At 47.3% G+C, this 14,154-nt stretch overlaps 1 protein-coding gene across 1 annotated transcript in view; it reads right to left on the bottom strand.

The window, feature by feature from the left end:
- The window catches only part of NTSR1 (neurotensin receptor 1), a 119,394-nt gene extending 105,569 nt beyond the window's left edge, over positions 1-13,825 (bottom strand). The window contains exon 1 of the mRNA XM_028735398.2: positions 12,507-13,825. Within this exon, the coding sequence (XP_028591231.2) occupies positions 12,507-13,592 (1,086 nt within the window). The 5' untranslated portion in view covers positions 13,593-13,825. The remainder of the gene's footprint in view (positions 1-12,506) is intronic.
- Positions 13,826-14,154: the final 329 nt, after the last annotated feature.

Below are 14,154 nucleotides of genomic sequence, written 5' to 3'. Positions count from 1 at the left end.
TTTTAATTCCCTGCCACGGACGGCTTGCAAGAAAAAGCAAATGCTTTATAATCAACAGACACATACACAAAATTATGTAAGAACTGGCGGAGCTCAGTAAGCCAAGTGATTATATAAAGTAGTGAAAGCAAAGACTTATTTAATTTCGATCCAGCCACAAGACGGGCTTCCTGGTGCAATGAGGGTAGGATTAGTCATTCTTGGGAAATGCCATGCACGTTCGGGAAGATAAGCTGCCTTTCTTTTGTGATGTGACACCACACAGCCTTCCCTCGAATAAAAGATTTATGCCACAAGGAAGGCAGAATTCAGATCCACAAGCCTGATTCTTTCTCACCTTGCTGTTTCTTTTGGTGCTGTTCCCCAACATTTCTATTCAGTTTAAAATGCAGTGCAGGACAGAACGCTCAGCACTTATAATAATAATAATTTATTATTTGTACCCCGCTGTCAGGGGCTCAGGGACTGAGCCACAGGGGAGAGAGGAAATGGAGAGCGAGGGGGAGGAATCTGAGGGTAGCGGAGGACAGAATGACAGTGACTCGAGAGATTCCATAAGCCTCTCCAGTGAATCAGAAGATTCCCAGAAGGGGGCGCCGATGGCCAGACAGAGGGGGGTCCCAGGGGGGACACACCAGAAGCAAGGGGCCAGCGGAGACTCCCAAAGTAGTAGCTGGAGATCAGGACCAGTTTCCCCACCGGAGCGCAGTGGGGGGGAAGAGTCCCTTGGGACAGAGCCAGCGTCCAGTCCAGGGGGGAGGGAAGAGGAGTCAGGGCTGGCCACGCCCCTGTCGGAGACTGAGGGAATGGAGGGGAAGTCAGAGCCAGGCAGCACCCCTGGAGAGGAGAGTAGCGACAGGAGCAGTGTAGTGGTGAGGAGGAAGGTGTCGGGCTGCGCACGCGCGCCAAGTTCAAATGTACAGGCACACGGGACAGCTGACAGCCCGGAGTGGGAACCAGGTCCTAAAGCCCGCCGGAGGCTGGGGGAGGACTCAGGAGACTCAGCGTCTGAAGAGTCTAGGAAGGGCGAGTCCTCGGCGGGCAAGAGGACCCAGAGGAGGAAAGAGCAAAGGAAGAGGTGGAGCAAGGCTAGAGTCTTAAACTGGTGCCTGGGGGGAGGAGACTCAGACGGAGCTTCGGCGGTCTAGAGTTTGAGACGTAGAGCTGCGTGCCAAGAATGTAAAAGCGAAGCAGAACTTAAATAAAGACTGTTTCATATAACAACGATCTGGCGTTGGTCCTTTGTGAGCTGGGACCTGGGGCAGCCCTGACACCCGCCCATCGGGCTGGGTTTCCCCAGCCACTCTGGGCAGCTTCCAGAAAGAACAAAAATACACTAAGATATCACACATTAAAAACGTCCCTGAACAGGGCTGCCTTGAGATCTCTTCTGAATGTCAGGTAGTTGTTTATCTCTTTGATATCTGATGGGAGGGCGTTCCACAGGGCGGGCGCCACTACCAAGAAGACCCTGTGCCTGGTTCCCTGTAGCTTTGCTTCTCACAATGAGGGAACCGCCAGAAGGCCCTCGGCACTGGACCTCAGCGTCCGGGCAGAACGATGGGGGTGGAGACGCTCCTTCAGGTATACTTAGACAGATCCTGAGGCTCTGCTGTTGTTCAGTGTCAGGGACAGAGAAGCAGAGGAGGAATGGTGGAGACCGACTCCCCAGCCTGACCCTTCCAGAGAAGAAGACAACAGTTCAGAATTACCACAGGGGTTTGAGGAAGATCACAGCTCAGAGGCAGGTGAGGGGGAAAGCTGGGAAATAATGGGAGAGGAGGAGGAGGAAGAAGCAGCAGCACCAGGGGAGCAACAGCTCAGTGTCTTTAGAAATCATTCCAGATTCCCCCTCTCCCAGAACCTGGCAAGCCTTGAAAGTAGGAGAGCAAAGAGCTCAAAGGCAGAGGGCACTTCTCAGCACCCATAAGTAATGATGCATGAAGGGAGAGTGGGGGTGGAGACTCATTATTCCAAGATGCTGCATTTCCAAGCCTCTCTCTGTGAATATTGAATAAAAAGCAGCTGGTAAGAACTTTTCCTTGTCTTATCCGTTCCTGGCAACCTGTCACGGGGGTTTCCGTAGACCCATGTACAGCTCACGTCTTCAGTGCCTGCATGGGCTGGGTGTCGGGAGCACCTTCTCTGACCTTCCGATCACAGGAATGCAGGAACAGCAGAGCAGCATTCCCGAGGAATAGGGCCTGGCGCTGTGGACTCACATTTGCTCATGTGAGCACCTCAAAAGCAGCAGAGTAACGGAAGCAAAAAGGTCCGTATAGTTAAAGCTATGGCTTTCCCAGTAGTGATGTATGGAAGTGAGAGCTGGACCATAAAGAAGGCTGGTCGCTGAAGAATTGATGCTTTTGAATTATGGTGCTGGAGGAGACTCTTGAGAGTCCCATGGACTGCAAGAAGATCAAACGCATCCATTCTGAAGGAAATCAGGCCTGAGTGCTCACTGGAAGGACAGATCCTGAAGCTGAGGCTCCAATACTTTGGCCACCTCATGAGAAGAGAAGACTCCCTGGAAAAGACCCTGGTGTTTGGGAAAGATGGAGGGCACAAGGAGAAGGGGACGACAGAGGATGAGATGGTTGGACGGTGTTCGTGAAGCTACCAACATGAGTTTGACCAAACTGCGGGAGGCAGTGGAAGACAGAAGTGCCTGGCGTGCTCTGGTCCATGGGGTCACGAAGAGTCAGACACGACTAAACAACAACAAACAGAAGCAAAGCTGTGGAGGTTTTGTTGCATACCTAATTTATTTCATCTAATTAAACAAATAGAAGAACATAACAAACATGAACAAGAGAAGCAGCTCTCTCATATCGCCATCTTGTCTCTAGACAGATGAAAGAAAATCAAGACAGTACTAGGGCTGGAAGTCTGGAAGGGGAGTTCTGCCCCCTCCTTTCTCACAGACAGAAAGTAAAACAAACATGATCTGGTGATCCTTGCAATGGGAGGGATGAAAATACTGACAGGGGGTTGGATCCTCTGCTATCTGATGCTCAGCATTGCAGGGTGTGTGTGGCTTGTGGCTCTCTAGATACTGTTAGACTCCTACTCCCATCAGCCCCCACCAGTGTGACCAATGGTCAAAGATATGGGAGTTGTGGTCCAGCAGTGGCGACTACTGCTCCAGCAAAGGAGGTGTTTGCTTCTGCTGTGAAAAAAAAAGTACTGGGGCTGTGCTCCCAAAGGTATGTGTTAAACTATGTCACTGCCAGGTTGAGTCCTTGGCATCTACAATTAAAAGCATATAAAGGCAAGAATTTTGGGAAGGATCCCTGCCTGAGATCATGGAAAGCCTTTGCCCATCAAAGTAAAATATGCAACTCTGGGCTAGAGGCAGGCTGGTGTGATTCATTGTAAGGAAGGGATGGGAGCCTGTGCCAAGGGATGGAACATCTGAAGTCCGGCCTAACAATTTCACATTTTTGAAAACCATTTGCAGACTGAAATAGAGCTATCCTTTGAAATTTGCTCCTCTCCGAATTTTGCAATGCAACCCGTGGGTCAAGTAATACGTACAAAAAATGCATAAATTTGGGCAGAGTGTACATTTCTTTAAAAGGCATAGATTATTGAAAATAATGAGCAAAAATGCATTATGTCAGGGAGAATTGCTTTGCGGTTATTAATTAATTAATTAATTAATCAATTAATTCACCTGAGGATCACAGGGTGGTTTACAATATAAAAACATAAAAATAATACCATAGTAACAAACAAAAACAGCAACCCCTCCCAGCACACAGAGTTTAAAAGATTGTTTAATTAGCCAAAGGCCTTGGAGAAGAGGAATATTTTTGACTGGTGTCTAAAGATATATAGCAAAGACACCAGGTGTGCCTCCCTGGGGAGAGCATATTAGGGGGAAATGCACAGAAAAGTGTGAATATTTGTAGGAATTTGAACTAAAACAATGATGTGGAAATGTGGAGATCTGAGCATAAGATTTTTTAAAATGAGAAATTGATACATTTGTCTCTCCCTACTTGCAGCCCTCTAAGTAATGTTGGACACCAACTCCCACCAGCATGGCCAGTAGTCAGAGATGATGGGCGCAGTAGTTCAAAACATCTGCAGAAAGAACAAGGCAAAACGTCTGTCTAGATCGTGTTTTGTCTCTCCTGTGGGAGACGGAATGCCTCTGGATATTAACTGCCAGGAATCACAAGTGGGGAGAGCACAGTTGTACTTGGGTCATACAATCACATGATGAATGAGTTGTAAGGGTCCCCAAGGCTGATCTAGGCTTACTCCCTGAAATGCAGGAACCACAAGCGAAGAATCTCTGACATGACCATCCAACCTCTGCTTAAAAACCTCCAGTGAAGGAGAGCCCCCTTCTGAGGTCCCATAGGCAACTAATTGGACAATTTGTGAGAACTGGATGCTAGACCAGATGGGCTTTTTTCGTATGCTCTTATTTACACAAAAGTTTGCCCCCATTTTACAGGTCGAAACATTAAGGCAACACGGGCCAGGAAAGGCAAACTCTGACAGATCACAGGGTGGGGTGTGACCCGATGTTCTGGATCATGCCAACTTTAAGAGCTTTTAAATATGGTCCCCTGACTTCCATTGATGTCACAGCAGGGTTACCCAAATGCATGATAAAGGAAGCATGCTTCTTTCCTGTGTTAAGATTGGAATCACATTTCACATGCACGCCAGAAAAGGTTGGCTTTCAGAGTGTTAAGGAGTAAAGCTGATCCACCCTCAGAGAAGCCTATTGCCATTGTTTCTTCATGATCCAGAGAGTCTGTCCTATGGGATGTGGGACAGAGGCCAGTCTTTGGTTGGAGAAAGACTTTAGCCTATGCTTGGCATGCAGACAAGCCTTGGCAACAGGTGATGGTAAAGGTACTTAGCCTGGGATTTGAAGAACTTCTGTCAGTCAGAGTAAAGGGGTCAGCAAACTTTTTCAGCAGGGGGCCGGTCCACTGTCCCTCAGACCTTGTGGGGGGCTGGACTCTATTCTGAAAAAAATAATGAACAAATTCCTATGCCCCACAAAGAACCCGGAGATGCATTTTAAATAAAAGGACACATCCTACTCATGTAAAAACACGCTGATTCCTGGACCATCTGTGGGCCAGATTTAGAAGGTGATTGGACCGGATCTGGCCCCCGGGCCTTAGTTTGCCTACCCATGGAGTAGACCATCTACTCTGGCAAAATCACTACATGAGACCAGAGCAGGGACTGGATAATTTTGCTGTGTGTGTGCCAATATTGGAATGATTGAACTATTCAATCATGCCTGATGCGGAGCAGGTATGGAGCAGAATTATTCCTTCCTATGGAATGGGGCAGATCCAGAGCAGTAAATCATCCAGAAGCACAGCAAGCATTATTGAATTCATTTTGTGTAGCACGTTCATATCCCCCAGCACAGAGACTGCATTCCCACTCCCCACTTTACAGCTCCCAGAAGTTGCTGCTCCTTTTTTAAACAGCCTCAAGCTACCAAGACGCCGAATTCTCCTTTGAAAATGGCACTTGGGAGACAGCCACCCTTTGTGCCTTCAGTGCTATTCTTTTGCCTCGCAAGAATCCAGCTCATTTCAAAAAAAAAATTTTAGTTTTCTTTTGCTGTTGTTGCAGCCACGGTCTGTTGCCATAGAGCGTGGATCTGACAATGTAAGCAGAGAAATGTAATTTTGAGGCGGGAAGGAAGTAGGATGCTTGTTTAACCCGATGTCTCTTGACATTTTCCTAACAAGAGAAAGAATAACTTAAAGGGATGAAAGGAGGGAGGGAGAGCAGGTGGGTTCCTTTCTAGCTGTTTTTAACTCTTCTCCAAAGGAGGAAACAGCATTAGACCAGATGCGTAGAGTCAAGCAGTTGAGTAGCATCCACTAGCTGTTTCTGACGTTCCCAGTTTGGAGCACATGCTTTCAGTCCTCGTTTACTTAACCAAAGCTAGGAATAACCTCCTTTAGTTAACCCGTGCCACTCTCCTCAACCTCCACATGTCAGCCTGGCTTTCCCCTAGAGAGGCAATGCAAGCAAAGAGCATGTGTGGGATCTGAACACACAGTGAGGAACCTTTACCTTCCCCTGTAGGAACCCACCCCAAGGATTTGCTTATACAGTGGTACCTCGGGTTAAGAACTTAATTCGTTCTGGAGGTCCATTCTTAACCTGAAACCGTTCTTAACCTGAAGCACCACTTTAGCTAATGGGGCCTCCCGCTGCCGCCACACCACCGGAGCACGATTTCTGTTCTCATCCTGAAGCAAAGTTCTTAACCCGAGGTACTATTTCTGGCTTAGTGGAGTCTGTAACCTGAAGCGTCTGTAACCCGAGGTACCACTGTAATAACACAAAAGCCTGCTGGATCAGGCTGATGACCCACACAGTCCAGCGTTCTGTGCTCCCATTGGCCAATCAGAGCCTTAATGTTAAGTTGTCCAAAGTTTTCCAGTTCCAAGTGACAAGCTGTTGAGTGGCCACTAACAGAGATAACCTATCAGTTCTTTGTCAAGTAAGCTTTTCTGCTCTTAGTCAGAAAGGGACAACAACCCCAGTTGTGGATTCCGCAACCCTTATTGTTGAGTGATCTCCCTTATCTCCTTGAAAACCAGAGTGCAGAACTTTGATGCCTTGTCATAAGACTACCACATATCATAAAATGTAGCCTTGATGCTAAAACCCCACTATATTTAGGTGAGACTTGAGTGCTACATTTTTTAAAAAAGCGTTATAACACTGTGACGCAAGATGACACTCTAGAGTTTGATCCTTCAGCAACGTGATTTCACATTATGAGTTTTACAACATGTTTTCCTGATTATTATTTTTTATGTGTCTAGATCCAGCCCTTGTTACATTTGCCCGGTGTTAAATGGATTCATATCAGTATGTTTCCATCAATTCTTGCTGATAGGAATCTTAGTGTTATTTTGTGTCTGTATTTTTCACCATTCTCCTAAGCCAATCTCAGCACTCAAATCCTCCTCCTAAATTCTTTTCAGTGCTATATCAGGTAACTGCTCTGCTTTTGCTTTGGGTGCCTTCGTTTATCTCTCTCTCACAATACTGATTCTTCCTCCCCTTATTGATTCTGCCACACATGCCATTTCTCATTTCTCACTGACTGACGGGAACCCAAGCCCTATGAGGAATGGTTGAAAGATCTGGGTGTGTTTAGCTTGGAGAAGAGAAGGTGAAATGGAGACATGGTTTCTGTCTTCAAGTACCTGAAGGGCTGTCAAAAGCATGAGGCAAGTCTGTCCCAACATCAAATGGCCCTTCTTCCTAGGAGGGTTCTCCGACCATTAAGCCTAAATCTGCTTTCCTGAAATTTGCATCTCTTTATTCTAGTCCCATTCTCTGGTGCAATATAGAACAAGCAAGTCTTAGTGGACTCTCCTTTTCTTGGCAGTGTTTTCAGCATAGATTGGGTGGGCCATTTGTCTGGGAAGCTGTAGCTGCCAGATTCCTGAGCAGGGAGGGTAAGATTGGATGACACCCAATAACTTTCCCCATCTTAAAGTCTATAATAATTCCACCTCCATTCTTCTCTCATGTGCCTCATTTTGGTCTAGGTTTTTATCCTGAAATTTTATCTATTGCTCTACTATTCTTTATCGTGTTACGGATGATTTGCATCAACAGTAATTTCTGAAGAAGGAACTTTGTTTGGAATCAGAAGGGTTGCAGATTTCAACACAGATTTTTAATGAGGGAGTAGATATCCCTCATTTGAACTGCACTCACAACTGTCATTTACTGCACAGAATGCCCCCCAGGTCACATTTGTTCACAAAATACGTCCGGCAGTAAAGAGCTCCCTGGAGCATTTAAAGACTATTGCAGAGGCTTCCTGCTCCAATAGTTTAAAATGTTCCCAGTGGCATTCTTACTGCAGGAAACATGTGAGCACAGTTCCTGGAGTAAATCTGCTATTACTCCTTGCTTCAGTCACGGGGAAAGATATACCTCTGCCTTCTTTCTGAAGCGAAGGCAGGGAAAGCTTTATTATTTATTAGTTATTTAAGGCAGCACATATGATCACTTCCTTCCCCATGTTATTCCCACAACAACTCTGTGAAGCAGACTAGGCTTAGTGACTGGACCCCTAAGCGACATGGCTAGGAGGGGAGTTGAACTGGAGTCCCCCTCAGCCCTAGTTAGGGATGAGGGGGAAACACACATTTAAAGGCAAATCCGTCCAATTTGCTGTTTCCTGAAACAATCCTTGAACTGAAACACATCCATCCTTCAAATCCTCCAATTTTTGCATTGTGGTTCGCCCACCGAGTTGTTGGCGTCTGTCTTTCTCAAAAGGCAATGGAGTATGCTTCCAGGCAGGGGGGTCAACCCATTTCACCAGCAGCCCCAAAATGACCTCTTTGGGGTACAACCCTGGGCAGTGTGTGTGGAGGTCCTGGGCTGCTCAGATGCCACGACAAGCAAGTCCCTCACTGATGCAGTCCAAAGGAAAACAGAGCAAGCTATTTGGCACCAGCTTGGCTGCAGGAGTTGCTGGAAGGTGGCAAGCAAGAAATCATTCAACTACCTTACAGTCTTCACTCCAGATTTGTGTACTGTTGACTCCTTAGCATCTTCTTCACCCAAAGATGAAGGCAGTGAAGGTTTAGGATCAGAATTTCCCTTCCCCATCTGCCCCTCACTTCCCTCTACAGCACATGCAGACAAGGGCGGAGGAAGGGGCTGCGGTGGGTGCGGTCTGCCCCGGGTGTCACCACTGAGGGGGGGGGGTGACAAAATGCCGGGCAGCACTCACCGCAGGGCCTGCAGCACACCTGAGCCATATGTCTCTCCTGGGAGAGACGCAGTGGCTTGGGCACGTGCAGGCTCTGCACTGCCCAAATGGTCCACCCGCCACCTCCTTCCCAGCTGCAGGGTGGCTGAGTGGAAGGAGGCAGGCAGACTCCGGAGACCCCACAGTGTGGCTCACGCCACCCATGGGTGCGCAGCTCCAGGCACCCGACCGGCTTCCTCTGCCACTGCATGCAGAAACTTCTTTCTTGACCATTGGGACCATTATTGGTCTCTTCTGCTCATCCTGTCTTTTGAATGCAAGTCCCTAACTCAGCAAGGGTTGATACCCATTGGCTACCCTCACCTGGTTTAGCCAGCCTGTCAGAGGGGTTTCCTGGGGTGTGGCCGCTGTGGCATGCTGGCCGCTTCTCACCCACAGGTGAGAGCTGAGTGCAGGTTGGGGACCAAAGGTGGACAAACTACCTCAGAAGGAGCACAACAACCAGGTTCACTCTAGTTCAGGCAAACACATAGTTCCTCTTCAAATCTCCTGTATTCCCATAAAATCTGCATTCTGGAATGTTAGTCATGAAACTCCCCCACCCCCACCCCGAAAAGCCACCAGAGGGATATCCCTCTGCACATGCTTCGTACTGGCTGAAAGAACAAGAGGACAAGTAAAGGGTGTAATTATAGCCATGGAACTTTTCTCAGTTCAGGCACAACCTGCCACTAGTGTAGAATGGAAAACCCCACTGAATGACTGGGGTTCTGAATCATGTAGGAAGCCTTTCTCAACTTCCATAGGAGAAACAAGTGGTGGTCAATCTCCAGGTATCTTATCCCAGCACAGAGTACTAGGAGACATCTGTCCTACTGAGAAGTGATTCCTTGGAGCAGTCCCCACCTCTAGCTATCCTCTGTGGCACTTCATGGGATAGTGCATAGGAATCTGACTTCTACTGAGTCATACCATAGGTCTATCAAGTTCAGTATCATCTACAATGAATGGCAGTGGCTCTTCAGGGTCTCAGGCAAAGTTCTTTGCCCAGCCCTACCTAGTGATGTCATGGATTGAACCTGGAACCTCAGGGTGGCTAACACAGCTCAGAACCCCTACCTTGCCATATTCATGCTTTAAAAAAGGAGGCAAAAATGTGTCCTTTTCACACCTACTGACTTCCACAATTACTTTAGGTCAGGTAGTGTGCTCCTAGTGGGACGCGGGTGGCGCTGTGGGTTAAACCACAGAGCCTAGGACTTGCCAATCAGAAGGTCAGTGGTTCAAATCCCCACGATGGGGTGAGCTCCCGTTGCTTGGTCCCTGCTCCTGCCAACCTAGCAGTTTGAAAGCACGTCAAAGTGCAAGTAGATAAATAGGTACCACTCTGGCGAGAAGGTAAACAACGTTCCGTGCGCTGCTCTGGTTCGCCAGAAGCGGCTTAGCCATGCTGGCCACATGACCCAGAAGCTGTACGCCAGCTCCCTCAGCCAATAAAGCGAGATGAGCACCACAACCCCAGAGTCAGCCACAACTGGACCTAATGGTCAGGGGTCCCTTTACCTTTAGTGTGCTCCTAAGTAATGTGTTCCTACAGATGCATGGAACAAAATTTATTCTGCCTTGATTTTGGAGAAGGATGTTGCTCCTTGACTTTCTTTGGCATCCCCTCTGGGCCTGGGATACATTTCTAGGACAGGAAACTGCCTTTGTTCTCCTACGGATCTGCGAGACATTTAGTCCTGAAGTGCTTTCTTTTAGAAACAAGAGTCGCTTTGTTGCTTTTCTTTCTTTCTTTTTTCCATTTTGCAGCTGGCTAAAAGCAATGCTACTTGTTTGACACTGATATTGATTCAAAGTTTGCTTGCACTTAAATTCATGCCTGGGTAAACTTTAAGAACACATGCAGCATTCCTCCCATCCACCGTGACATCGAAATAAACCTCCACTCTGTAGGCTCCGTCCACAAACCCATCTGAGCACAGTGTTTTGGCAAAATACAACTCCCTTAAACCCAAGAACCCAAGCTCCACTTGTTTTGTAATTAGAGGCATAAGTTTCCCACACACCAGACACTCTGGAACACTTAGCACATCTTCCTGAAGCTAAAATGCGCTGCCTGATCCACAAACCACTTAAGCCTTCTTGAAGTCAGGATGCATGTGCCAATCAATGATTAAGTCGCTCGACCTAAAGCGTTGAAGTCAAAGGATGCTACTCTATCCATGCCTGCATACTTCCAATAAACATGAATAGCCTTTGCCTGTAAGACTGTAAGGGTATCCACAGTTAGCTCAAAGCTAATTTTAGGAATGCACTGAAAATCACTTCTATGGAAAAACACAGCATTTTGGGTTGCACATTGCAGTCCTATGCAAAGTTCCCAGTGGAGCCCCAATGACTTAACTCCCCATTCATAGTATTGGGGTGCAGCTCTCAGCTGTTAATGTCTTCTCGCATCCACTTACCAGCCCAAATGCCTTGGTTTGTCCTCGTTATGTTATCCACCATCAGGCACACTGGCACACGTTTGGGAACGTGTGTGCCCCTTCTAGGAACAAGGCAATAAAATGCTACATGGCTGAACAGTAGCCCTGGTGGCATATCTCAACAATGTGGCATTTTATCTCAGCATGCAGCCGTGCAAATGATTCTTTTGCACATGTACTGGTTTGCTTCACTACGAATTAACATGGAACTCCACACTCTTCTTTTCCAGTCTATTATACCTGTGAGCAACTTCAGGAAATGTTTTAGCATGTTTTGCACACTTAATAACCATGGAAAGCCAGGGCCTCCCTCATAACCAGGCAAGTGTGTATTATGTGTGAAAGCGCAGAAAAGAAAAGAAAAGGTACAATATGTCAATAGGGCAAAAGCTTCTGTTTCTTGAGAAGCTCTACTTTCCTTTTTGTTTAAAAGCAAGTTTCTAGTCCCCATTGTTGAGTGAATTTTTTTGTAACATATGGGGAAATCCCAGGACCCCAGTGTGTTCCTGAATAAGATTTCCAGTGGTCAGAGAATGAATTTCAGTGCCCTGGCTAGATAGCTCCTTGCCTCTTGAGCAGCAAAAGCAGAATAAATTAAAACTAAATAGTAAACATTTCAGACTTAATTGTCTAAATAATATAGAGAAATCATGCAAATCGGCTGGACTTGTACAGTTTATACAGTTTGCAGAGCTCAGCTTCCCATTTCATTGGGGCAGACAGCACTCAGCTTTGCTTTTGAATCTTAGGACAATTTCACACATTACGCAGGCAACAAACCTGGGTTTGCAGGTGAGCATTCTTGCAGTGTGGAGCCCGGAGCCAAACTCCACCAGCTCACAATTGTACATGTGGGACTCATGTGTGTTTGTTGCATGTACACTACACTTTCCTAAAAACCGTAGATGTTCCTTTACACCGTGTCATGTGGGAAACAGCCTTTATAGAATTGCAAGCAGCTCTCCTGCAAAGTTCAGCAAGCTTGCTGGCTTCAGTCATTTGGGAACAGCGGCATGCAAGGACTCCCGACGAGAGAGCAACACGAGGAACTGAGCGTGCTCGAGAGAGAGAGAGAGCTTCTGTCATCTGCTGTGACAGGGGAAAGCTTATGGCTTTATAGGAAAATGAGCGTCTGCTTGCTATGTTTTCAATTTTTTTTCCTAAGTCACTAACTAATCCCTGATCTCTAGGTATTAAACATAGCTAGAGCCGGGTGCAGTTTAGACAAGCTGCCAGCAGCAATAGAAAACAAAGCAGACATAGAAACTGACCTGGATGACAACTTTCAGTGTGGACGCTTCTACTATCTGGGTGCAGATCACGGTGCCTGGATCTTGCTTGTATACCTCTCCCATGGTCAAGATCATCGGAATGGCCAGCAGGAACGAGGCGACCCAGATGCAACTGATGAATTTTTTGGTCCTGCTCCTGGACATGATGCTCTTGGCTTTGAAAGGGTGGCAGATGGCCATATATCTTTCGACACTGAGGCTGGCGATGTTGAGGGCAGTGGCATAGGTGCAGGCGTCCCTCAGGAAGTAGTAGCCCTTGCAGATGTCGTTGCCGAAAGCCCAGGGGTGATGGACCCAGATGAAGTTGTAGAGTTCGATGGGCATGCAGAGGAGGAAGATGAGCAGGTCGGAGAACGCCAGGCTGGCCAGGTGGTAATGGACGGTGCTTTGCAGGTTCTGCAGGGACTTTTTCTGCACCAGGGTGTAGGCAGTGATGGAGTTGCCAATGGTCCCCACCAGGAAGAGCACCAAGTAGATGATGGTGACCATGACTTTGGAGTAGATGTCCGTGTTCACGTCCAGGTCCTCCTCATTGGGCACCTTGGACCCAAGTTCTGAACCATTGGAGACATTCCCAGCTGAAGGCAGCGCGTAGTTGGTGGGCAGCAAGTGAAACTGACCCATAAGGTATCCCAGCTGGTAGAGCGAAGAAGTTGTGTTAAGGTGCATGTCGGCTCTCCTCACAGAGCAGAAGGCTTCCTGGAACGTCGCTGAGGATGCTTGCTTTAAGGATGCTTTCCAGCCCCAAGTGGTACCCAGCTTTGAGGGAGGCTGCCTGGAAACTGTCGCCTGAGCAGAGGGTGTGACTGGTGCTGGTTGCTGCCAAGCAGTGAGAGTGCAAACCCAAAGTGGAAACTTGTCTCGTTTTGCAATGTGCTGGAGAGGAGGAGCCTGCTGACAAGCCTCTCTCTGTGTGTATAAAAGAGAGGAAGGGGAGAGCAGTTGGAAACAGCCTGCCACCGAGACGGCTCCAGAAAAAAGCATGCAGCAGTTTTCACTTGCGAGCCCAGAGCCAGGCAGCAGGCAGCTCTCGTGTCTTTCCCCCTCTGACTCTCCTCCCCCCATCCCTGGCTCTTTGTGCGTGCCTCGTTCTTTAGGCTCCTGTACTCTCCAGATGCGAATAGCGCTAATGTGGTTTAGCAGGACAATAATCTCTCTCTCTCTCTCTCTCTCTCTCTCTCTCTCTCTCTCTCATTCCCCAGGATGAGCAAGTGAGTGAGAGAGACTGAGCTGTTCTCCTGGCCATGTATACATTATATGTGTAAGTAAGGATGGGGGAGAAATTTGATTTTGTTCTCCTTGTAATGTGAAGCTACTGAATTTGCGCATCTCAAATTGCTACGCCGAGAGAAGTGCAGCGATCCTTTGACATTTGCACTTCCTCTGAATTTTGCAATGTCCTCCTCCAGTGGAACAGTGTCTACAAAAAGGAATACATATGCACAAAAATGATATATCAGTAACATGCAGAAAGGGGCTATTTTTGGGGAGATGTGTGTATTATTCAAACTGCATGAAATATTGTGTTCATATGAGAAATTCACTTTAAAATGCTTGCGAATTTTTGCAAGGATTAAAAAAGGAAAGAAAGAGAAAACAAACACCCTATGCCTTGCTGCAGAAATGG

This window comes from Podarcis muralis, chromosome 5, assembly GCF_964188315.1.
Source record: "Podarcis muralis chromosome 5, rPodMur119.hap1.1, whole genome shotgun sequence".
NCBI classification, from domain to species: Eukaryota; Metazoa; Chordata; class Lepidosauria; order Squamata; family Lacertidae; genus Podarcis; species Podarcis muralis.
The sequence above is the reverse complement of the archived record's forward strand: the minus strand, read 5'-3'. Positions and strand labels throughout refer to the sequence as shown.